General features: G+C 39.8%; 2 protein-coding genes across 4 annotated transcripts in view; one reads left to right on the top strand and one right to left on the bottom strand.

Annotated features, from left to right (window-relative positions):
• The first annotated feature begins 441 nt into the window (after nt 1–441).
• RFK (riboflavin kinase) lies at nt 442–6,750 on the top strand. 2 transcript variants are annotated; one of them, XR_011906061.1, is made up of 5 exons: nt 468–630; nt 1,835–1,986; nt 3,065–3,167; nt 3,735–4,279; nt 5,602–5,940. XR_011906061.1 is itself a non-coding variant. In XM_072360493.1 (4 exons), exons 1-4 carry the CDS (start codon nt 525–527, stop codon nt 3,857–3,859), a joined length of 486 nt encoding a protein of 161 aa, XP_072216594.1. In that variant the 5' UTR covers nt 442–524; the 3' UTR covers nt 3,860–6,750. The 2 variants fall into 2 exon arrangements, 1 of the variants encoding a protein (XP_072216594.1); XM_072360493.1 differs by having other exon boundaries at nt 442–630; nt 3,735–6,750.
• Nucleotides 6,751–12,881: 6,131 nt separating this feature from the next.
• PCSK5 (proprotein convertase subtilisin/kexin type 5) overlaps nt 12,882–26,280 on the bottom strand; it is a 257,001-nt gene continuing 243,602 nt past the window's right edge. The window contains exons 31-37 of one of the 2 annotated variants that reach the window (XM_072358970.1): nt 25,407–25,643; nt 24,692–24,922; nt 23,212–23,389; nt 21,817–22,034; nt 19,915–20,030; nt 14,404–14,590; nt 12,882–13,285 (exon numbers count right to left, since the gene is read on the bottom strand). In XM_072358970.1, the coding sequence (XP_072215071.1) occupies nt 12,882–13,285; nt 14,404–14,590; nt 19,915–20,030; nt 21,817–22,034; nt 23,212–23,389; nt 24,692–24,922; nt 25,407–25,643 (1,571 nt within the window). The remainder of the gene's footprint in view (nt 13,286–14,403; nt 14,591–19,914; nt 20,031–21,816; nt 22,035–23,211; nt 23,390–24,691; nt 24,923–25,406; nt 25,644–26,280) is intronic. The other variant, XM_072358971.1, reaches the window with a different exon arrangement.

Here is a 26,280-nt window from a genome sequence, read left to right as displayed (position 1 = left end):
ACAGCCCCTGAACTCCAGCAGCTCAGGGCTGCGCCCACCGCCCGCTGGTGCAGGATGCGTTCCTGATATCCAGCCTGACCCCCCGACACTGTTCCTTGTTGCTCCCTCATTTCCTGTCAATTCCGTACTCAATATCCAAGATGCTTCTGTTATCACAGAACGGATGTGGCGGCCGCACTTCCATTTTATTTCTTACATCCAGTACCACCCCTCGACACTGAGTCTGCAAGTCAGCCAAAGCTCCTGACACTGAACTAACGAATGCCGCAGTCGGCGATAAACCACAGACCACCAGCAGCAGCGGCCGCAGCGCGGCGCTCCGGTTCCGACAGGACAGCCAGCGCCAGACTCTGGGCGAGCCCATCCGTGGGGGGAGGCCGGCGCCTGGCAGAGCGTCCTCGGGCTCGAAAGCTGAGGCGCTCCGCCTTCTCTCCCCTCCGTGTGGTAGTGCCCAGGACGAGGAGGACGTGAGGGCCTGAGGCCGCCGTCGGCGTCGGGTGGCTGGAAGCCGGCTGGTGTTGGAGATGCGGGGCAGGTGTGCTGCCGCCATGAGGCACCTGCCGTATTTCTGCCGCGGGGAGGTGGTGAAGGGCTTCGGCAGGGGCTCCAGCCAGCTGGGCGTGCCCACCGGTGAGCGGGACGGGAGCGGGCAGCGGGAGGCCGGGATGGTGCGCGGCGTGTGGTGGCACATCGTGCTCTTTTATCTGCAGCTGGTCGTGGTGATTTGCGGGATGCTGAACCACTGTTATTTACCTGCGGTATGCGCAGAGCTGCCATGCGGCAGTTTGATGTCAACCTGTTGGGCCAAGATGGGGAAAGAACACTGGAAATAGCGGTGAGAGGGGAAACGTGGAGGCGGTGATGCAGGGGGTTGAAAAGCAGAGCAAACGGATGTACCCTCAAAAGCCGTCTTTTTCACGTGGCCGCTCCCTTCCTGATCGAATTACAAGTGGTGGTGTAAATTAAATGCACTTTATTCTCGACTAAGGAGGCACCGAAGGCAGCAACTGTGAGGTACCTATCACAGTAGACAGCAGAACCTGAAACTGCAGTCCCGAGGTACCAGGCTTGCAATGTCATCAGTTAATAGAAACGTGGTGTTTTATTTACGTCAATACGAGGTAATGGAACTCCGGAGAGTGGAATTCTGGAGTGAGGGAACTTAGTGACTACTTATGATCCATGATCAGAATTTCACTTAACGTTCTTTAAAGTTGGCCTGAAACCCTGCACGAAGAGCTCTGCACAAAGTTCATGAGGTCAGTGGTTTTGGGGTAGAGTTGGGTTCATTTCCTTCACTCCGGCAGGAGTTTATTTCAGATTCTTAGTTTTCAGAGAAAATCCTATAAATCCCCACTTGTGGGTAACCTGAAAGGCAATATGGAAACTCTGACAGGTGACTGAAATCATAACTTGTTTTCACATGTTTTATCTTCTGCAGAAAGTGCTACTGGCCCTTCAGTGCATAATTGTGAAGCCACTTTGCTATTCAGAAGTGACTGGAATTTTTCTGTTCTATGATCATATTGAAGCAGCGATGCTTCTAATAGTGAAATGCCTTCATAGTGATCAGCTTATTGTTTTTCACTGTAGAATAGGATGCGTGTAACTCTTAACATAGTATGCACAGGTGATAGTAGGATGACTGGTATCATCACAGGACTACTTTTTTGTGAAGTTGTTTGCTTGTTTATACTTTGCAAACGGCACGTTGTATCGCTATCGTCATTATACATGCACAAAGAGCACGGAGGCAGAGCTTGCCTTGTAAGTATCTGAAAATTCTGTCGTTTTACTGACTTACACAAATGTGCACTTTTTAAAATTTTTGCAGCTAACTTTTCTGAGCAAGTAGTCGAAAGCTTTCCATCCGATATCCCTACTGGTATATACTATGGATGGGCCTCTGTTGGAAGTGGAGATGTGCATAAAATGGTTTTGAGCATAGGATGGAATCCTTTCTATAAGAATATTAAGAAATCAGTGGTAAGAACTTTGCTTTGTGTGGTACTTTGACTATACTAAATGAGCAGGACATTGACTTTGAAAAAGATAAGCAGAATTTGGTCCATAAGTGATATTTAGAAATTTTGTTTGCTGTTAGAAATGTGTTCAGTGTACATCTCATGTGTTTGTAACAAGAAACAGTAACTGGGCAGTGCGCAGCTGCATATAAGTAAAGTTTAAGAAGAATTTTTTCTTCCACCACTACTTAAATTCTTCTGGAGCACATTTGTATTTCTGGAGTGGTCACTGTTGTTTTGACAGCTAGATAAACAACCATTAAATTCAAAACCTGTATTAAGTTTACAAGTTATGAGAGCCCTGGAATGAAGTAGAGCATATTAATCTTTTGCCCTCTGCAATCCTCACAGATTAAAAGTAAGAAATTTGAGGGCACCGTAATTACTAGTAGTTTTGCATTAATTTTTTTCTTAAATGGTGTGTGGTTCTGTGGGTTAATAAGCAGACTCAGGATTCAAAAGTAAATAGTAACAGGATGGAGTTTAAATTCCAAACTATGGCATATTTATTTTTCTTAGTGTCAGGTTCTTGTGCTTTTCCCAAGTCTGGTAGAACTTGGTTTTAATTGCTAATGCCTGGAAGCAGTTTTGTTTCACTGTGAATCTCTGCTTTGAAGACAACTGCCTTCACTCCTCTGATAATCTTAACATTTAGCTCTGATGTGAGCTAGCTGGGAAAGTTCTCTTAATATCATTGCAATTGAATTCATTACAGTTATTTGGAATGTAATGATCACATAAAAGTTTGTAGTTTTATTCATAGACAAATCTTACCTTTGAGATAAGGGATGAAGTGTTTTTCCTGACTTTAACAGTCAGAATGTTTGTAAGTGAACAACTTCTCTTAAATGCCATTCAAAGTGCAACTCTTGATGTTATCAGAGGATCTATCATCTCAATCTTAGTTAGACTAAGTATCTCAGTTTTTCTGATATGTGGGAGAGAATTTGAGTTAAGTATATTAGCTGAATATCCTTGCAAGAATGGAAATAAACTAAAAATTCACCATGATAACTGACAACTGATTTCTCTTCTTTTAGGAAACACACATTATCAACACATTCAAGGAAGATTTCTATGGAGAAATTCTTAGTGTAGTCATTACTGGATACATTCGATCAGAAAAGAACTTTAATTCTTTAGGTCAGTAATGCAGGTTTCTGTTAAACTAATCTTTTGTTTGTCATACTCTTGCATGTTGAAAGTACCGTGTCATCACTTTCTGTCCTCATTGTTATCTATGTTATGTCTTAACCTTTAACATTTCAGTGAAATGTTTTTATAAGCTGAATTACTAGTGCATCCATTAGTTGAAAAGTTAAGCCCCTCACTTTAAGTTATATCGATACCTATTTCAGCCTAATAATTGTATTTTCAGTAATTCTATTCAGTGTCATAAAAGCATTGGTCAAAAACATTGGTCTAATCTGACTATTTCTTTTTAAAAACGTAGCATTGTTATAACTGATGTTGGTTGAGAGATTCTGTAGACTTTTTTTTGCTGAAATGCCTTGAACCAAGGAACGGGTAATGCTGTAAGCACTAAAAGTGCAATTCTGACATTAAAATCAAAGCATTTTAAAAACAAAGATAATGTTACCTTTCTGCCTTTGTAATAGTAATCACATTCTGTGATGTGTTGGTGTGCCTTGCTGTATTCGAGGTTCAGATGACCTTTTAAATGTTGCTATTCTGCTTTTTATTTTTCAGAGACACTCATTTCAGCAATTCAGGAGGACATTGAAGAGGCAAAAAGACAGCTAGATCTACCAGAGCACCTTAAACTCAAAGACAACTTCTTTCATCTACCAGAAGGGAAAATAGTAAACCACTGAGCAAAACCAGTGTTTTGTTTCCTTGTTATGGACCTCTTCTTGCCCTAGTTACATGTCATACATCATTTGATGCAGCACAGACTCGAGTAGTAGATCTGTTTGGAATCAAGTTAATTCTCTTCACAGCAACTCTTCTGGTTCTGTGTTTTAGATTTGTGACCTAACGTCCTAATGTTTTGTCTGTTCCCCAACAGTGTTTGCACAGTGTCAAGGACTTTTCTATTTCTTACTCTGACTTGGGTGCATCCACTGGGGCTGTGAAAGAGGTCAGGAGGGGACACAGCCATGCGGGTGATATGAACTAATGAAAGAGGTGTTCTGTACCGTATAGTGTCATGTTCTGCAATAAAATGGAAGGAGAGTGTGGTTAGCCAGCTTTGCTTGGGTAATAGCTGGGCATTGGTCTACCCATGCAAGATGGTGAGTAATAAACATTTTTCACTTATTCCACTTCTTTGTTAAATTATCTTGACCTGGGGGTTTTCCTACTTTTTCCTTTCCCTCTGGGAGTGAGTGGGACTGAGTGAGCAGTGCTTAACTAACTACCAGGGTTAACCCACAACGGTGCATGACTGTGATTGGAACTGAACACTGAAGTCTCACATTGTGATTTTCTGGTTTTTCTGATGATAAAACAAGTCATGCAAAAGGGGGAGAAAGCTATTTTAGGACCTTTTAGATAAATTACAAATTCTTATCGTAACCATTATATAGAGATTTTAACACATGCGGAACATGACCAAAGTTAATTCTGAGCTCTGCTTGCCATGAAGTGTGGACAGTTAAAACATAAATGAAGATTTTCAGTTTTTAACAGACAGAATTTCTTTGTAAACTAATTTCCCAGTTTAATGTCATCACATCTGACGTATCTAGCAGCTTAGAATAAATAGGTTGAAAGTTGACATGTCATGTCAAGAATAATTCACTGTAGTTCTTAATTTTGATCGCAATTATTTATTAGCCTTAATTGAAATTGAGGAAGTCTCTGTTACTTACTGAGTTACTGGAGTATGAATACTTCTGCCTAGTTGACTGTACATACAACAATGTGCAACACATGCAGCTTCCTTCTGAGGAAATGCTTCTCTAAAATTCAAGGAATTAATGATAAGAAGAAAGCTAATGTATATCGAAGTTTTAGGCTCAAAGGATAAAGAACCCGACTGCAATATTTGTAAGGCAGAGAAAGTAACAAAAACAACTTTGCATTTCAGTTGCTGCTGGCAGCTGCCTTAGGTAAGGAGAACCTTTGGATTAATCATTATACTGACAATGAAATGACTCAGTAAGGTGTTGAATTTAGAATGTTAAGCATGGAAGTCCCTTCAAACATATGCACAAAGTACAAGCATAATCCAGACTTTACATGATCAGAGTAATGTGTCAATTTATTAGGTACTGATCGTTTTTTTTAATATATAAGTTACCGTGGCCTTTTCTACTCTGAAATGTTTACACAGGTAAATGAAGGATGTGCTGTCAAAATTTGTTGTAACTTGGAAAATATTAAAGGTGGTAGCACACACTGTATACTTGGAAGCCTGTGCTTCTAAATCTACTCCCCGTACTCTGTGATACAATTTTCTGAATTTCCTCCTAGTATTCTCCTATTTTAGTCTTTCGTTTCATTCTAGCAGTTTAGAGAGCTTGGACAAAGAAAAAGCTGCCTGAGAATTTTCTGTGGCTGGCACTATCAGCATGCCAGGAGTTCAGTTCAACTTCTTTTATTTTAATTTCAGGCCAACACCGTGGGATGTTTTTGGAAAAGACATTGAATGAGTCAAAGAATCTCTATTGCTGCTTATGACTTTAGCAGAACTCATTGAAAGGAACTGCTCATTGTTCCTGCTGGTGGCAAGAAAGAGGAGACGGATAGATAAGGTTCTTGAGAGAGAAAAGAGTGATTTCTAAATTCGAACTTACTGCACTAAACTATGTTTTGGCCTGCATTGCTAAGGTTGTTTACAAATTTAACTCTCCAGAGACACTGACAATTTTGTTGTATGTCTGGATATTTTCAGCATGCTTTAATCTTCTTAGTCAGAAAAAGGTTTAAAAAAATTATTTGCTGTATGAAGTAAAAAAAGAAAAAAAAAAAAAAGAAAGCAGTTTAACAGACTTTACTGGATTGCATGTTGGAAATGTGTGAGAGTTATCTTGAAAGTAATAGCTCTTTCTTCTCCTCTTTAAAATAGAGAGATGACGGGGATATTTTCACCTTTTTTTTTTGTTCTTTTTTTCCCAGTGGGATACATTCTTGAGTCTGTAGCAATGCCAAGTTCTTATTTCGTATTTTATTCTTCTGGAAGAACTACAGAAGCCTTGCTAGTCAGTGAAATATGTTGTAAAGAAAGTGTTAGAAGGATAAATCTTCTTTCATTGTTGTATTATGTCTAAGCTTTTTTATTTTTATTATTTTTGTTTTCCCCGTGGATTTCCTGTGTCAGTTGTGAAAACTGTGGTGCCTTAAGCTGGTTGTCCCAGTAGAGCTGTTCTGTAACCGCTAGTGAATGTTACTGTACAAAAATCTGTTCATCACTGTTTTCAGGACAGCTGTGCTTGATGATAGAAAGCAGTAGCAAAGGGAAAGTTTGAAAAACTGACTTTGCTCACAGCTTTAACCTAAAGTATGAAGAATGTCGACAGTAAAACAATAAACTTTTCCTTGTGTTTGTCTTCATGTTCAGGGAAATGTAATTGCATTCATTTGGTTGAGCGTTCCTATTTGTGCATTATTTAAAATCAGATATTTTATATAATTTTTTTTTTTTTTTGAAGTTAAATACACGATCCCTAGTACAGTATAAATTCTATTTTTGTATTATGTCCAAATAACTAATAAGTTGTGGTGCTGTACTGTTAATAAAAGAATGTAATTAAAAAATCTGTAGTGCTGCTTGCAGATTTTCTGATGGATGTTACTGTGCATATTGTCTGCATATTCTTTAGCATATACTGAAAGGTACTGCAGAACTCCTCCATTGTGCTGCTTCTTTCAGTTTGAGGTGGGAAAATTGTTCATCTTGCTTAGAAATGTAGCATAACATCTGTGTTTCAGATGCTGCAGGGTTTTTTGTAATTAAGACAACACGGGTCAAGCATAAGGATCATTCATGTTAGAATTCAAGCAAGACAAGTATTTCTGTAGTTTCAAGTACTTTAAAAAAATTAAGCTTGTGTTTTTTACACACCTCCCAGAATCTGTTACTCTTGCAATAGAGTTGCCATTGTGAGAATGACAGCATTACAGTTGTTTCAAATGCTAGTGGTCTCATTTGGATAACTGGCCTTAACCTATTCAAGTCCTAACAGCCTAGTAGCATATTAAAATGCAGCAAGTTCAGTGTCTTCCAGCCCTGTTGAATATCTTTAATGGTCTGAATGAGGGGATTGAGCACACCCTCAGTGAGTTTGCAGAAGACATCAATTTGGGAGGAACTATTGATCTGCCTGAGGGTAGGAAGGCCCTACAGAGGGATCTCTGGACAGGCTGAAATGATGGGCTGAGGCTGACTGCATGAGGTTTAAAAGGACCAATTGCTGTGTCATTTGGTAAGGACCCTATGCATTGCTATAGGTTTGGGGTGGAAAGTTGCACAGACTAAAAGGGGCCTGGGGTATGGTCAATACTCAGCTGAACATGAGCAAGAGATGTGTCCATCTGACCAAGAAGGCCAGCAACATCCTGGCTTACATCAGAAATGGTGCAGCCAGAAGGACTGGAGAAGTGATCATTCCCCATTCCTCAGCTCTGGTGAGGCAGCATATTGAGTTCAGTTTTGAGCCCCTCAGTGCAAGAAAGACATAGAGGCCTTGATGTGTGTCCAAAGTAGGGCAGCAAAACTGATGAAGTGGTTAGGTCTTATGATGAGCAGCTGAGGGAAGTGGGGTCATTTAGTTTGGAGAAGAGGAGGGTTTCTACAACTACCTGAAAAGGAATGAGTGTGTCCTACCAGGTAGCTAGTGACAAGATGAGAGGTAACAGCCTTGCGTTACATCAGGGTAAGTTCACACTGGATATTAGGAAACTATATTTATCAGAAGGAGTGATTAGGAACAGGCTGCCCAGGGAAGAGGCAGTCGTCATCCCTGTAGGTTTTCAAGAAACATATAGATATGGCACTGACAGGAAATAGGTGTTTGGACTGAATGATTTTAGTGGTCTTTTCTAACCTTAGTGATTCTATAAGCCTGTTTCTTTCAGATCAGAGGAAAAAAAAAAAAAAGGGGGGGGGGGGGAGTAAGAAATCTGGAATAATTAATTAATCATAAGGGCTTCTTATATAGGTAGCTGTATTTCAAAATGACTGTTTGAGTTCCTAGAAGCAGATATGAAATCTGTAATTAGTTGGTGTCCTTTTTATTTTGACAGGTTCCCTATGATACTATCTTCTCTATAACTAACTTTAAAAATATAGTTTTTACATCCTTATTTACAACTGTAAGCTAGAATAGTTACTGTGTTAAAATTGTTACTAGTGTAAGTATTGTGTAACTTTTTAATAATTATCATGGAATCAAAGAATCCTTTGAGTTAGAAGGAACTTTAATGGTTATCTACTCCAACTCCTCTGCAAAGAATAGGGATGTCTACAGCTTGATCAGGCTGCTTAGAGGCACACCCTGCCTGACCTTCAGTGTCTCCAGGCATGGGAAATCTGCTCACTCTCTGGGCAACTTGTAACAGTGCTTCACCACCTTTACTTTAAAAACTTTTTCCTTATATCCTAACAAAATCTACCCTCTTTTTGTTTGAAACCATTTCCCCTTGTCCTACCAGGACAGGCCTTGCTAAAGAGTCTGTTCCCTTCTTTCTTGTAGTCCCCCTTTAGATTGTATTCCACCCTCAGCCCTCTTCCCCTAAGCTGAACAGCTCCAGCTCTCTCAGCCCGTTCTTGCAGGGGAGGTGTTCTGTTGGTCAGATCATGAGATTCCAACCCTTTGGCATGTCTGGGGTGCGCTGAATGCATTGTCTTGGACCACATTTAAAATAGATTATGTACATAAGTAACAGTGTGTTATTAATTTATGTATAATGTTATAAATTTATAATGTTTCATAATTTTATTTATTTTGAGATACATGTTTTGTTAAAGAATACAAAAAGAGAGAAAGGAAAACATAAAACTAGTAGGATATTCAACCCTGTTTTTGTGAAACTAACACATTAGGTTTGTTCGGTGGCAGTGGCTACAATTCTCCACCAGTTCTCAAGGTGCTTATCATAGCTTTTTGATGGAGTTTTACTCTTCTTGTGCTCCCTTCTTGAAAACAGTTGTTCACAAATATGCATACTGTCAAAAGTGATGGCAGGAATAAGGCATGATTCTGAAGTGAGAGATATTCATCTTTCCTAAGAGAGGTGTTATAGAAGTCTAATAAAGATAAATGATAAGATTTTTGGCTGCAAATCTATACAATCCATTTGAAAATTCACCAGTAATTTGCTTATGTCAACAGAAAATGGAGCTGTCCCTCAGTGGGGGTTTGCCCACCCACCAAGTCAGTCTTGTGAGCATAAGCTGTCAAGTGCAGCTTTCCAAATGTATACAATCAATTAATTGAGATGCAGCATCACTAATTGTATTCACACTAGTGAATGGTATTTGTGATTTAGAATTTACTGAGATTTTTTGCAATTTCATTTGTTTTGACAGATTGTACAAGGCCAAAGGAGATGAAAGCTTTTACTTTAACAAGCTACAGTTGTATGTCTGATAACTGTGGTAAATTACGTTAATCACAAAACTTTTGTCAGCAAACTCAGCACCAAAAGATATTGTCTACTACAATACCAGATTTTGATAACATTGGTTATTCTTAGATGTCTATTTCCTGAGCACTATACAGTGGAAAGCCTTTTGAATACTTATTCTGCTGTATTCAAGAATTCTTGGAAATAATTTATTTAACTTTTTATCTGTAAGAAGAACTACTTTGGTGTATAACAGTACAGATTATTGCCAATATTGCTATTAAGTATATTTTCTGTTTAAGAAAGATTCTGACAATGACTTGGCCCTACCATGTGTAGCACATTTAGGTGTCATGGTTCTCTGCAAATCTTTGTAAGGGTGATTGCTTAAAAGGTTCTGGAAGGAAACATGTTCAGGGTTTGTTTAAACTAGTTAAAATTAAACTGTTTGAAAACTAACCCCTCTGTTTATTTGTTTGTTTGCTTGTTTGTTGGTCATGTGTGTTCTTTATCTAGGGTTTACAGGAGATATGTCCTCAGGATGTCATAACCTCCAAAATGCCATAACCTCTGTTTTTTCAAAATCTAAAATAAAATTACTTTGTTCTATTAGAAGTCAGATGGAAAGAGTTACATCCTTTTCTTTCATTCTTGTTCACTTGTTTAAACATTCATCTGGGTCAGGGCAAAAGTCCATCTGCTGCAGCTGCAAATGAACCAATCCTGTACCTTGAAACACATTAATCTGTCCCTGGTCTCATAAGGCAAACTTTCTCTCACACGTTTGTGTTGTTTATATGTTCACCTTCACGTAAGCTTTAAGTGACATCCCTGAATTCCCACCAGAAAAGAATGTAATACACTGTGGTGGTGTGAATATGGCATAAGGAGTGCTTTTTGTATACATGCAGAGGACTCTTCAGTGCATCTCAGTATTTGTCAGGGATCAAGCTGTTCTACTAGCACTGTCTACTGACTGTAAGTGTAGATATAAATGCTAAATCCTCAAGTACATATGCTCAGGTTTTTCAGCGGCTCATCACTGTGACGAAGTATCAAGGTATCCAGTTGTTCTACACGCTCGTTTCCCCTTTTTTGGCTCTCCTCCTGCTGCTTGACCCAACTGTATGTCTCACCTCAGCATTACAGTGAGGCCTTTCCACCTTTCTGACACTCTCTCTCATTATATTTGATTTATTAGCTTCAGTTCCAATTATATTTTACTATAGTGTGTTATCTTGCATTCTGACACCATATTTAGTAAATTAGTTTATTTCTCCTAAGATCATTGCCACTGTTTTTAGTTATTTGGGGTCCTTTGTTTCCCCTCTCCAGAGGCCTGAATCTACAGATCCCTCTGCCCTGCTAGTCACAGGACCGGGGTGAACCAGCCTGTAAACCATTGACAGAAGCGAGAGAAGTTTACTGGAGATCAGAGGAATTTAGGCAGATTAGAAAAAAAAAAAGAATTAGAGAACAGATAGTCAGATGCTGGAGTTTCTATAGCAGCCTTCTGTTTTTGAAATATACTAGTTCTCTTTGGAACATCTTTCTTACTGCCATGGGTGGAGGAGGGAGTAAGAGAGAGAATTGGCTTTGTGGGTTTTTGCACACTTTGGCTTATTCAAAATATTTAACTAGAGTGCAGTGAAATACAAGAAACTTTAAAATGACAAGAGATGTTAGGGTGATCCCATACACAAGATACTCACTGCATTTGTCAGAGTGATTTCAAAGTGCTGGGGTGCAGATAGGTGTAAGCCTTTGAAATGTAATGAGGAGATTCCAGGTTTTCAAAGCAAATTCTTACAATTGTTAAACAAGTCATTAACAATAATGGCAGAGCATGTTAATCCAAACAAGGTTAGGAAAGCAAGGTAAGGCAGTCTTTCATTCAATATGAGCTTTTGGTCTGATTGTTCACTCTCCCCCCCCATTTTTATTTATTTATTTATTTATTTATTTATTGTTTGTTTGTTTGTTTTTTTCAGAACTACTTCGGAGAAGAACTTGAAATAAAGTGACATATAAGATGCATCTTTCCAGAGTACCTTCCTGTTGTGAAACTTTTGATAAACATAGGTCCTTGACTCACGTAACTTTGCATTCTTTCTCTTGTTGAAGATGTAACGATTAAAAGATTAAAATTCAAAGAAGTGGAAACAGTGATCTTCTCTAGAGTTGTTTCTAGTTCCAAAGCTCCAAAGGAGCTTAAAAGGAAAGAGGAAAACTTGATAAATAATGACATTTTCAAAATGGTTTTGTGCAAAGAATTTATTCTTTCACAGTAAAGGGCCATAAAGAGCATCCTTTAGTACAATGAATTAAATTGTTGTAGTAATACAAAAATCACATTGCTGTGTTCCTTTAAATTACATTACTAAATAAATATTAGTTATCCCCTTTGCCATCCTCCAATAAACTTGAGGCATTTACATCAGAAATGTGAAACTTACTTGAGCAAATGGTATTTAAATCATTTGGAGCTTGAGAAGCTAATTAGAAAGGAAAGAAGGAGTGCTGTTTTGTGGCTGTATTTATAGACCATATCTCCCTTTGCAGTAAACCAAAAAGTCTGTGTGTGTGGTGAAGGACTATTTAACAAGCTCTTGAAGAAAGAGTAATCAGAGATTGTTACACAAAATATTTTCATTATTTTTCATACAAACCAGGAATACAGTGAAGCAATCTGGAGTAATCACAATCTCAACTCTTAAAAATCATGTAATAGGTGCACAGTTTCACTGGGAACCAAGCCACAAAATTGTAAGCAGAAATGTGTTGGCTTTGAGGAGCATAGCTGCACCAGGTGACATAAACAAAGAAAATCTGGTCAGAATCAGAAACCTTGCCCATGCTATTACGAAAGGGTATGTAACGATAATCACAATGTAGTAAACTACTGGCACGCTACTCCAGTGACATTTGTCATCAGTCAAATACAACAACCTTGTCTATATCTGCACTATTTTAAAAGTGAGTAGTAAAGTTTGCAATAAGTATGTAAGTAAGGTTTGAATGGGTGTTTGATGTTTATTATGATGCATGTGCATACATACACACTGGGAAAGGATTTGCTGTCCACGAAAATGCACAGGAATGTATTCTTTTAAACAGACTACATTTGGAGTGCAACTTCAAGCCTAAAAGGGATTTATGTGAAGCATCAGGAAGAAAATGTTTTCAGAAGCCATTCTGCTCTCAAAACAAGCATTAGTTAAAATCTTAAGATCAGCCAGAAAAGGAGTAAATAAGCATACTTAACTAAATTGCTGCAATTTAATAGGAAAAGAAACAGCAGAAAATCCATAAGACAGTAAAGAGTTATCTAAATGAATAACTTTCATCATCATATTCAAGCTCGTCTTCTTCATCATCCTCCAAAAGTCCATATCTAAATTTACGGTAGACTGTGCCATCCTGACCCATATATACAATGTCATCTTCTTCATCATCATCTTCAATATCTCGATCTCTGTATTCAATCACTTGATCTTCCTGATAGCTTGTGCTCTCATGATAATTGCTTGCATAGGAAGGAAAGGTTTTGGAGTCATTTGTCAGCTTCTCATACCTACCTTTACTGACAGTGCGTGGTTTCGATTTTGATTTTCTCCAGATGACAACAATGGCTCCAATGACAAGGACAAGTAAAATGCATGTAATGACAAAGAAAGCAGTTTTGTTTTTGCTCGCTGGTGGCAGTGTGGTCCGTAATACACAGTCATCTGACAACAGAAATAAAGTATATGTTGAATAAAGTTGCGTGTGTATGTGTGAATTGGTGAGTTTTGTTTTAAAAGACTAAGTATGTTTATGTTTTAACTGTGATGGTGTAAGTAAGCAAGGTTGTTGAGACAGCTTTGTTTCTTTACTAGACTAGCAGTAATCAGAAAGAAGCTGAAAAGTGAATAGGTAGACAAATATAGTCTTTCTATCTGATAGTAGGGAAGATACTGAGAATCTCGCCCCTTCCCAAGATATTTATGCTTTTCACTATCAGGCACCTAAAAAGACTTGAGGACAGGCTGTGTGCCATAAGCCTGTTTTTCATAATTCTATCAGTTTGCTCTATAAAAAATATTTTTCCACCTTACAGATCGTCAGTTGTATAAAATACTACAGCTGTTTTGAAGTCGACAGCATGATTCTGACTTAGGAGATTAAAAAGATGTTCTCAAATTGCTATTCATTGAATAAAGCACTTCCCAGACAACTGTTTTAGAATCATAGAATCATAGAATCATAGAATTACCCAGGTTGGAAAAGACCTTGAAGATCATCAAGTCCAACCGCAGCCTAACCGGTACCCCATCTCTAAAAAACCTCTGCTAAATCACATCCCTGAGTACCACATCCAAACGGCTCTTAAACACATCCAGGGATGGCGATTCAACCACCTCCCTGGGGAGCCTATTCCAGTACCTAACTACCCTTTCTGTAAAGAAGTTCTTCCTAATATCCAACCTGAACTTGCCCTGGTGCAATTTAAGGCCATTTCCCCTTGTCCTGTCACTTGTCACTAGTGAGAAGAGACCTGCCCCACTCTCACTGTAAGAACCTTTCAGGTACTGGAAGACGGCGAAAAGGTCTCCCCTTGTTTTATGAAATGCTTGGCAATTTGGCACAGTAGATGGGAGTGAGATAATGTAGCAACTCCTGCTGAAGTTGCAATTGCTGTTATTTGATTAAAGACCTTTCTATTCTAGTGGTAGAGCAGTAGAAACACACCACATATTTGTAGCTCAGCAGTATGTTTTTGATTTTCCACATTTCACCTCTAAAAGTGAGCTTAGTCAGCCATACTGTCCGCCAGTGGCACTGCTGCCCCTCAGGATGGTCCTACCTTGTGTTTCACTGCAGTCACAGCACTCTGGGATGCCTGCTGGGTCAGTGTCACTGCAGCAGGGTAGGCAGCGGCCTTCTTCCAGATAAAGCTGCATGTCAGCTGGACAGATGGTACAGTTGAGAGGTCCAGGTCCCTTGCATTCTGTGCATGTGCTGTCACATTTCTCACACTTCGTCTCGCCCTCCTGCAGACACAAAACAAATGATGCACCTTTCTTTTCATCTTCCTCGTCCCTAACCTGAGAGTGCTGCCCTGTGATTCACTGAGTGGTCACATCTGGATGCCAAAGGTATCAATTGCAAATACAGTAGGGAGTAGGAAAACTGAAATTTTGTTAGTACTTCTTAGGTTTGTGCTGATCTACTTGTAGGAAGATGGATAAAGACTTGTAGGAGCTTAGAGATCTGAGCCAGACAACTGGCTAGAACTCACTCCGTATATATATATCCTTTTTGTCCAAAAAGTGTTTTTCTTTTGCTAGTCCTATAGTACTAGATTTGTGTCTCTTTAGCACTAATGATGTCAAAACAGCCTCCAAAACATGTATTCAAGAATATAATTGAAAGTACTGAGATGGGTGATGCAAGTGAAAATATGCTGAAGGAAGAAAAATAAAAAATAAACAGAAAGCAAAAATATGAGAGAATAAATTCCCTTTCTGATTAGGAAGGTACAGAAATAAGGAGTAAAGCTCGCTGGAAATTTTATAGCAACGTAGAATTTTATTAGCTTGCATTGGTTCTATTTCACAGAAACACAGTCATAGAATGGCTTGGGTTGGAAGGGAGGCTAAAGTTTACCTTGTTCCAACTCCCTGCCATGGGCAGGGCTACCACACACTAGATCAGGCTGCCCAGGTCCCCATCCAGACTTGTCTTGAACATCTCTATGGATGGGGCATCCACATCTTGTCTAGGTGGCTTGTGTTAGTCTACCACTACCACCTGCATAAAAGATTTCCTCATAATATCTACTCTAAATCTTCCTTCTTCTATTCCTGTCACTACCAGACCATATAAAATAATGGCCTACCCCCTTATTATAAGCTCCCCTCAAGTACTGAAAGGATCCAGTGAGGTTTCCTCAGAGCTTACTAAACAAGCCTAGCTTCTTCAGCCTTATGTCACAGGAGAGGTGCTCCAGCCCTCTGATCATCTTCCTGGCTGGACCTCCTCCAACAGCTCCACATTTTTCAGGTACTGGGAGCACCAGGTCTGGACACAGTACTCACAAGGGCAAAATAGAGAGGGACAATCACCTCCCACTCCCTGATGGCCACCCCTCTTTTGATGCAGCCCAGGATACTGTTGTCCTCTTGGGGTGTAAGTGCACAATTCTGGTTCATCTCCGGCTTTTCATCTACCAGATTTCCCAGGTCCTTTTCTGGACAGCTCTCAATGAGTTCTTCCAGTCTGTACATATACCTCGGATTACACCAGCCCAAATGCAGCACTTTGCACTTGGCTTTGTTGATTCTCACTGTGTTCACACAGGCCCACTTTTCAAGTTTGTCCAGGTCCCTTTTGATGATATCCCTTCCTTCTAACATATTAGCTGCACCACTCAGCTTCCCGTTACTTGCAAACTTGCTGAGAGTGTACTCAGTCTCACTGTCTAGGCCACCAATGAAGATACTGAAGAATACTGGTGCTAAGAGGACAGATTCAAAAACTTATCAAGTTCCAAATGAGACTAGTAGTACTCATCACTGTCACACGTACTTTGCTGTATCTTGTGAGGCAGTTTGGAGCTTCCAGTGTTTGCATTTCCTGGCCTACTGGGAAATATGAACATTTTTTTCTGCCCTGGGACCAAGATCAACAAACCAGTGTAATGCCAGAAACCTTTCATCTGACTGGATCTCAGACCTGCAGGGCTGCTTGTCCTGAATCTAAGAGCTTGGATCAAATACAGGGAGACAGCAGGAGGTCTGGAGTACTTGCAAAGAACTGTGTGCTTCTGTGGTCCTCAGGTCTTAGGCTTTTTGCAGGTTCACAATTATGGAGCAGAACTGATATGGGAAATTTCACACCAGAGACTTCAATGCAACATCTTTTTTGTTTGTTTGTTTTTTTGCAAGGCACTCAGCTCCAGGGCAGACACACTCTGCAACAAAGCAAGGAACTTCCTCAGAGGGCAAGGGGCCCTCCCATTTGGGGCTGCAAGAAGGGTGCTCTGTTAATACCAACATGGTGATCACCTGGTGAGGCAGACAGGCTGAGGCACAAAGGCGGATATGGGGCCCACAGCCTCCATGGGCTGAGGAGTCCATGCAGACAGACCTCCCAGGGAGTAAGAGAGCTGCCCAGACCTTTGGCTGTGGGCAGCTACAAAATATGGAAGTTCCTCTATGGCCTGAAGGAGGATGGATGGATGTAATGGATGCAGGTATATCCTGCTCAGTGAATTTTCTGAGCAGATGCCCAGGCTGCAGAAGAAATCAGAGAGCTGAGAGGCACCTGGGAATCAGAGAGGGGTACCTGGGAGGAGATCTGAACTGACACATGATGACCAGTAGTCTTCTTACAAGTCCCTGACTGGAGAAGCAGCTAAATCAACTTCCCACCTAGAGACCAAAAAATATGATAGTGCACATCACAAAGGGATATGGACTTAATCTCTGTGTGGAGTGGAAGAAGGTGCTGTTCTCTTTCTCATGTGTCAGAGATGTTAAGAAGATTTTACCACTTCTGATGAAACATGAACACTATTACCCACTTGTTGTCATTCATGCAGAGTTATAGAATGTTGTAACAAGGAAATTACAGAACATTAAAAGGGATATTGCATCCCTTGGAAAGTCATTAAAGAGATTGGGAGCACAAGCAGTGTTCTCCTCTGAGTTCCCATGTGCTGGAGTGCTAGAAGATAAGAAGCTGCATGAGAGTTGGTTGACACTTAAACATCTTCCAGTCTCAAGATCAGTGCATCCCTAAGAGTAAGAAATTGAGGAAATTCGACAGGAGGCCTGCATGGATGAGCAAGGAACTTGCTAACTCTCAAAGGAAAGAAGGTCCATGAAATGTGGAAAAAGGGCATGTCCACTTGGGATGAATATAGGAATCTTTTCAGGGCCTGTAGGGGTACAACAAGGAAGGCTAAAACCCTCTTTGAATTATGCCTTGCAATGGAGGTAAAGGATAACAAGAAAGGTGTGGTGGCATTTTTTTTTTTTTATTTTTTTTTTCGTGTCTGTGTGTTTTTGTTGTTGTTTTTTCCAAATATGTCAGTAGTAAAAGGAAGATTAGAGAAAATATGGGTCCCTTAATAAATGAGGAGAGTGCCTTGATAACGGAGGATGCAGAGAAGACAGAGTTTTTAAATGCTTTCTTTGCTAGGTCTTTAATGCTGAGACTGGGTCTCAGGAATTCTAGACCCTGGAGGTAAGAGAGGGAGTTTGGGGAAACAAATACTTCTTGTTGGTCAAAGAAGATCTGGTCAGAAAGTGTCTAGCTAAAATCAACACAAACAAATACATGGGCCATGGTGGGATGCACCCACATGTGCTACACACACTGGTGGAGGTGATTACTGAATCTCTCCCTATTGTGCTTGAAGAGTCTTGGCAAATGGGAGAGGTATGTGAAGATTGGAGGACAACCAATATCAGTCACTCCGGTGTTCAGAAAGTGCAAGAACTACAGGCCAGTCAGCTTCACCTCTGTTCCTGGAAAGGTGATGGAACAGCTTGTTCTGGATACCTTCTCCAAGCAGTTAGAAGAGAAGAATGTCATCAGGAGTAGTCAACATGAATTTACCTAGGGGAAAGCTACCATCCTGGTAGCCTTCTATAATGTCATCACTAGGTGGGTAGGTAGGAGGAAAGCAGTGGGTACTGTCTATCTTGACTTCAGCAAGGCACTTGACATTGTCTCCCACAACATCCTGTACTAAAACTTAGAAAGTGTGGGATAGATGGTGGGGTGGACTGAGAACTTGCTGGCTGACAGAGCTTAGAGTGTTGTCATCAATAGCACAGAGTCCAGCTGGAGGCCTGTAACTAGTGATGTTCCCCAGGGGTTGGTGCTGGCTCCAGTATTCTTCATCATCTTCATCAGTGATCTGAATTAATGGGTAGAGTCCACCCTCAGCAAGTTTGCTGATGCTGGGAGGAGTGGCTGACACACTGGAAGTCTGTGCTACCAGTCAACTGGACCTGGACAGACTGGAGAGTTAGGCAGGAAGGAACCTGATGAGGTTTAAAAAGAGCAAGTGTGTTCCTGGGGAGGAATAGCCACATGCATCAGTATAGGTTAGGGGATGACCTGCTGGAGAGGAGCTCTGTAGAGAAGGACCTTGGTGTTCTGGTGGACAACAGGTTGATCACGAGCCAGCAGTGTGCCCTTGTGGCCTGAGATGCATTAAAAAGAGCATGATCAGCTGGTCAAGGGAGGTGATCCTCCCCCTCTGCTCTGCCCTGGTGAGGACAGAGTGGTGTGCTTCCAAGCCGTGGCACCTTCAGTTCAAAAGCAGGCTTCTTGGTCTTCAGAAAACTCTCTCTCTTTTATTGTACTTGATTTATTAGCCTTAATTTCAATTAGACTGTATTATATTGTGTTATCTTGCATGCCAATATTATAGTTAGTAAAATAAGTTTTCCTCCTTAGATTGTTGCCGCTGCTCTGTTTGTTTCCTTGAGCCCAGCTCCCATCTCTCTACCCCTCCCCCGTTTTTCTGTCCCATTTTTTGGTGTCCGTAGGCCTACTGCCCTCCTGTCACAGACATAGATTGATCTAGGTAACTCTGACACATAATGACATGTGAAAAAACTTTTTTTATTGTAAGAGTGACAGAGCACTGGAACAGGTTGCCCAGAGAGGTTATGGAATCTTATTCTATGGAGATATTTAGGACCTGTCTGGGTGCCTACCTGTGTGACCAATTGTACTTGCTTTAGTGGGGAAGTTGGACTCAGTGATCTCTTGAGGTCCCTTTCAACTTCTGCAATTCTGTGACTGTGAGATTCTGTGATCTCTGGCCAGTTGTCTTGCTTTGCTGCTATATGAGAGCAAACATCTTTGGAAGGCAGTTGGTGTAGAAGCCAGGAAGCAAGCTAGCTGCACAGACCCAAACCTGATTGTGTTCTTATTCTGTTAAATATACAGTGTTAATTTCAGCCTCTCTTTTCACTAGATTCCTGCTAGCAGAACTGCCTTTCAGAAATGTGATGTGATTTCTCACAAACAAAGCAGCAGAAATCCCAGTAGAAATCTCAGTTAAACTAGGGTAAATAAATACTCTTTTACTAACATAGTTCATTTTGTTCACATGACTTTCATATCATCTTTGGCAGAGTAATGTCTTTATAATTACTCTTAGAGAAGTGTTCTAAAGCAGAAAGACCCAAGTAGAGAAACAATGCTTCCTTTGTCAAAAGAAAAAAAAAAAAAAAAAGCAGGCATTTTTTAAAGCCTTGAAAACTCAGAGAAGAACATTTTGTGTTTGTGTTGTGTTCAGAAGTTAAAGTTCAGCATACTAATCACAGGCCCAAATGCCTGTGAGTATTACCTCTTGTCCTGGTGCCTCCTGGACTTTGTAGTAACCTACAAAGCAGTCTGAGCTGCACATTCCATTTAACAAACTGTAGCTCCATACACAAGATGTGCAGCTGAATCCTTCCTTTCCTGAAAAGGAAAATAAAACAACAATATTAAAGCAGTAACAATTCACATCTAACTTCATTTTGAAAATGCACTGATCACTGCTACCAATGAAAAGGGACGCTTGTCAACTTCAAGAATCTGAAGTGGGGGGTCCAGCTAGAAGAAAGTGGTATTAAAATGGTATTGAACAGGCTATGCGTGATGCTGAGGTTTTGTGAGCTCCAAAACTGCATTTCTTAAATGTTTCGATATTCATGAAAATGTGATTAGGGAACCCATTGTACAGGGAAACTGAGTTGCATTCAGGAGGATCTTAGAATCTTCTCACTTAGAATGGTGTGTGTTTTGTTAGTCTTTTTGGAGGTAGATGCTGCCCATGGTGTTTCTGTGGGGCATTAAAGTGAGTGGTTTGTCCTACATGTTAAGATGCATCTATCAGTTTCCCTGCAACTAGATGTTTTCTTCTATTGTCTGAAAGGAAAAAAAATGTACTAGTTCATGCTAGCAAAAGTTAAACAGGTGAAGTTAGCAACCTTCTGTGGCTCAGATAATTTACTGATTTAACCACATCAGTTCCTTCTCTGTGCATAAGCAGTGCAGATGCATTTCAGAACAGCTACACATCTGTTATTTAAGAAGATGAGCTTGTATTTTATCTTAGTAGTAACTACAATAGAAAATGTAATATTTTTATCATGAATTAAAAAAAAATGATTATCATTAGAGATGATAAGTTAAATGACAATGCTTTCATTCCAAATCCAAACTAAAATATTTGTTATTTATTATAATGCTATTATGCAGTCACATTTTAATAGTTCTTGAAGGTCTCTTCACTCTTGGAATGATTTCCACAGTTTTAAATATTGTTATGTTGCAATTAGCCATCTGTGCTATCCGATATATCCACCATCCAAAACAATTCTTATACACTGCATGGAGTAGTCTGAGCTGTGGAGCAGAAAAGCTGCTATCTATCATCTGATATCATTCCAAGTGGACTATTGCTGCCCCATTCCAAACTGCATGCAGTATTATAAACGGAAGTGAAGAAACTGAATACATGGAGAGTGCTATAGGAGAAAGTATATCTCAAAATCAAGTTGGTGAAATACTTAACTGTATTAAAAACAGCAGACATCAAACTGATGTTTTCCCCCCACACTGAAGATACATTTTATGGCCTGAATTGTTGTTAGCTGTTGATTTTCTGCTCTTTCCTTTACAGACCACATAGGTCTGAGGTTACATTTAAATCCGTTGGCTTTCACAGAGTAATACATAGTAGGCTAGCTCAAAGATGGAGATATTATTCAGCTTTTGTGCAAGAAGCAGAGTGTAGCTGTGTAGCCAACAAAGCCCTTTTATTTTGAAGAGGATGAGCATCTTTTTGTGAGGCCTTGCTGACTGAAAACTTCATTACCATTGCCAGTTTATTTCCCTTCTCTGGGAACTCACTCTCTGCACTCTTTTATATGGCTGGGGAGCCTGCTGGGAATTCATATCCTTGTTTTGATATTGGTTGATTGGTACTTTAAAGGCAAGGTGGCAACATGAAACAGCCAGAAGAGCGAGAAACCTTGGTGTGTAGGAGAAGCTGGTAGCCTCTGGAGAGGTCTTGGCTGCCTTCTATGGCCAGAGTTTATTGACAGCTGGTAGGGTTATGCACAGCACAACTTTTTGTTGTGCATTTACAGATCCTGGAGCAGAGGGAGGAAAAGAAAGGAGACAGTGGTGCCTAGGAAATCTCGACAGGTGTTTTGATAATCTCTTTTATGTTGCCAAAGCAGAGCGTATGCTTTTTTACCTTCACAAGTTCGGCAGGAAGGGTGGCATCTTTCACAGACATTGTCATCCTTGTTTTCATAGTAATATTCAGGACAAGAGCTAACACACTGCTTCTTGGAGTGCAGCAGGTAGAAGTATGTATCGCAGAAGAGGCAGTCTGTTGGATGAGGCCCCATGCACTCCTTACAGCCCTTGTGGCAGCGCTCGCATGACCCAGTGGAGTTTTGTGCAAAATAGCTGAAACAGATTTGATAGTTGTTCCTTTGCAAAATGACTAACACTGGCAGGAAAACCAGAAAATCTTTCATCAAAAGATCTTTCTCTGATTACATGATTATATAAAAGTGATAATGATGTCATTACAGTAAATATTTGAAGTCCCAGTGGAAAAAGAATGAATATCCTTGGCCATTGCAATTCAGCTACAATGCAAGTCTTTGTAAAATAAAGATTATATAAAGAAAGGCTTTCTAAAATTGAAGATGAATTCAGGTACAAAATAAGTATGTAAGTAGGCAGGGCCCAGAAAACATAAGCCCCATTTTGATTTTGCCAGAGATGTTTATTGGTTTTAATTCACTGGTTAAGCAATGAGTTTCTCACTACTCTGATGACCTGCTGTCAGATGGAAAATCAGCAATTTCATGATTTCTTTCAACCCACAAGCAAGTTTAGTCAAAGGGTTCCAGTGAAGGGACAACTGGTTCACCTAAGTAAGTTGTGCAGTCAGAGGAAAAAAAGGAAGAGCTGCATTGTGGCTGTGTTGAGATATGGCCATTACAGACTTCCAGTTTAATAGAATGATAACTGAATTTGAATGGCACCATGACTGCATTACTGCAAAATCAAATGGACCTGAGCCACAATTCATAAATCCAATTTTCAGATTTAAATTTATGTGACATAGTCAGAAGAAATAATTGAACTCATGTTTTGAAATTGAATGTACTCGTATAAATGAAGTTGTTGCCCAGGAGTTTGACCACTCAGTTAAAAGATGTTAAAGATGTTTGGTTTTATTGTGATCAATTATAAACATTTGCAAAATGCAAAACAAAAGTCATCTAATCTAAGCTTCAAGTTAGGTGGAGCCTGCAAGGGTGCCTACCACCTGTGCTCAAGCTGATAACTTATTTATTCTGCTCCACTCTTTTCTATATAAACATAACCTAAGAGCATCTTCAGAGAGTGAGAATGACAGACAGTCCCATTTTGGGAGCAAACATTCTAGTTTTATACTGTGAGGGGAGGTTTTCCACTGCCTCTGTACTAGAACAGCATAAGACTGTTGGAAATGAAACTTAGTTCTATCTGACTCTAAAAAAAAAAAAAAAAAAAAAAATAGGAGAAAACCAAACTATTTTCTCGAAGTACTCTCTGTACTGTAGCTCTTGCTAAAGACCTTGGGTCTTACCCAGTTGGACACTGGTTTACGCATCCTTTTCCTTGTCTGTACAAGCCGGGTTTACAGGAAAGGCACTGTGAGCTGTGTTTTCCACTGCAGGTTGCACAGGTGATGTGGCATGGGGAGCACCGTCCTTCATCACTGTCAGCATAGTGCCCAGCGGGGCATGTTTCAACACAGGTTGTATCTACACATACAGCAATGAAGAATAGCATGTCATAGTCAGTATTTGCTGTTATAAAATAACACGCAAAGAGCTCTTAGATTAGACTCTATCAGGAGATGCTGTTAATGCTTGTACCAGAGCAAGGAAAGGGAATGCTGGGACATACATAGTAACTTCTTCTAAGCCTTTTCAATTAAGTAATCCTCATTTCTGTACATCATGTACATCAGCAGGATCTTTAGAGCAGAAAATTTTTTTTGTCTTTAGGAAACATAAATGCATAGCAGATAATAATGAACAACTGTGATTTCATTCAAAATACACAAAAGAAGAAATAATAATGAAGAAGCTTTCTATAGACATAAATATTTCCCACAGTTTTCACTCATAAAAGGTCAATCTCATTGCATTCTGTGTATATGGTGAATCTGAAATTCAGTGACTGTTATTTGCTGGACTTTACCCCTATATGTAGTTGCTGCTTTGTGTTATGAGCATAAATGTCTTCAGTACTGTCAAATGCACAAGGTACATCACATTGACTGAAATATCAGAGGGTCATTAGCAGGATAGGAATCAGGAATAAGAAGCTAAGTGATTCAAATAACTGCAAGCATGTCAAGCTAAGAGAGCAGTCATCACTTAGCTAGCAGCTTAATATTTATTATTTAGCTTGTTTTCACATTTTGATGATTAAAATTGGGGAAATAAAGATACTTCCTTTTTTTCCACCAATGGTAATTGTGCAAAACTATTTAATGTGTTGATATAAAGCATAGACCTAATGCAAAGCATCCAAAATTTAAGAATGCAAAATCTGCGTCAGATTAGACTCAAACATCTTGGGGTCAGTTTCACTTCAGGCTTTCTTTATGTGTTTCTGGCATGAAAGATCATTTTAATCCATTTCTCTCCAACTAATTTTCTATTTTTTTTCTTGAAAAAATTGCAAAGAAAAGATTGTCCTTCTCTTCTTCTTCTTAAGATCTTTATAGAAAGTAGCAGTGACGGCAAATAGGAAGTGAATTAAAAAAATTAAGTACATTTTGTTTAGCTATGGGATTTGTTGCTGCTTAGAAGTTTTCCTTTGGCACCAGTGAGTGGCCAACCCAGAAGGACAGTTTTGCTCTGTCTTTTGAAGTGCTTCCAGGTAGCTCTGTAGAAAGTAGTTATCACTGAGCAAGTCTACTTACCAGGCCAACGCTGCAATATTTAGATAGTCTAAAGAAGTCCTAAATGTTTTATGAACATCACATAAGCTTGTTTATTTCATGCTGCCAGCCAGTGTGGAATAAAGCCTATAAGCAGGAGCAAGACACTTACTGAAAAGATAAAGGTTATTTGCACAACTAATACACTGGTGTTCCGTTGGTCCTGAGCAGTGAAAACATTTCTTATGACAAGTTTTGCAGGTCTCTGTTTTCTCATCATAGTACTTGGTGCGAGAGCAGTGTCCGGATAGCACGCAGTGCCCGTTACGATTCAGGATCAGCCCATTTCTGCACGTAAGGCAGGAAGTGGAAGAAGAACAAGTCTTGCATGTCCTATTGCATGCTGAAATGGAGAAACAGAAAGAATATCACCATGTCTTGCTACATTTCAGATTATTATTTCAGTTTAAATTTTGCAAGGAACAGTCTGCATCTCAGAGTGAGAGGATGAGGGAAGAAGAGAAAAGTCTCTGCTTCTGCATGGTCAAACCATTCACCATTTTTGATGTTATGCAAGCAGCTCCTTAGGTTTCCTTTTGCACTGACTGAGAAGTGATTTTCAACATACAGTTTCCATCAACACTCAGCACTGTACCAGAGTGATTGTTCATTACAATAAACACATTCTAGTTATGTTGCCTTCCTCTCTGAGCTTTCTCTATTTTTTGTAAACAATGCTTGATATTTTGTCTACTGTCTACCTTTGTTATCCCCTCCTTTCCAGGACATGTATAGACGTGGTCAGCAAGAACAGGTCCTTTTAGCATAGTGTTATGCTAGTCTACTTCTGTCTTACTGCCATTCTGGAGAAAACAACAGCCACCAACCTTGACAGTCTTCGGTCTCATCTTCATAGTAAGTCCCTTCAGGACACTCTTCAGAACACATGCCATCATACAGGACAAAGTAGTTGACTGCACACTCAGTACAGTCATCTGAGTCTGGTCCACTGCAATCCCTGCAGTCCTCATGGCAGGGAAAGCAGTGCTTGTCTTCAGCATAGAATTGGGAAGGGCAGTCATCTACACACTTCCCTTCATGCAGGAAGAACCCATCCATGCACTCTACGGGGAACAACAAACAAGGTAAGCAAAAGTGCTGACGCTGACTTCAGTATGTGAGGGAGCGGTGCACGTCATAACAAGAGATAAGCAGAGAGCTTGAGAATTTAGTACGTTTTTTTCTAACTCTTCCCCTCCAACATGCCTATTATAGCCTAGCTCTCATTAAGCTTTTTCTGCTTCTCTAGTGTTTTAGAAGCAAAATCAGCTATTCATTTTTGTTGATAATAATCAATTCTGCCACTGTATACTGGTGGACATGGTTGTTCATTTCTGAACTTTGGTTTGATTTGTTATTATATGAATCTGGTTGGAATATTTGGTCAGACTGTTTGGCTACAGATTGAATTCAACAGCTAACTTTGTTAGTAGTACTTGGTTTAACAGTGTTGTTTAAGATTTTCCTTTTCCTCTATGTTTGTGCTTCCAGGATATTTTGGTAAATATGAACTATCCTGGGAATATTCTGATGTTCATTCACACTCAGCACGTTGAAGTTTTTCCTAAGCATACATTTCTAGATAATGTTCCATGACAAATGTTTCACTCTCTGCCGTGAGTAATATTGCAAAAACACATAAAGTTCAAATAAACTAGGAAGGAAGCATTCTGTATCTCATAGTGGTGTGCCTGTATTTCG

Source organism: Excalfactoria chinensis, chromosome Z (genome assembly GCF_039878825.1).
Source record: "Excalfactoria chinensis isolate bCotChi1 chromosome Z, bCotChi1.hap2, whole genome shotgun sequence".
NCBI lineage: Eukaryota > Metazoa > Chordata > Aves > Galliformes > Phasianidae > Excalfactoria > Excalfactoria chinensis.
This window is presented reverse-complemented; position numbering and strand designations above follow the sequence as displayed.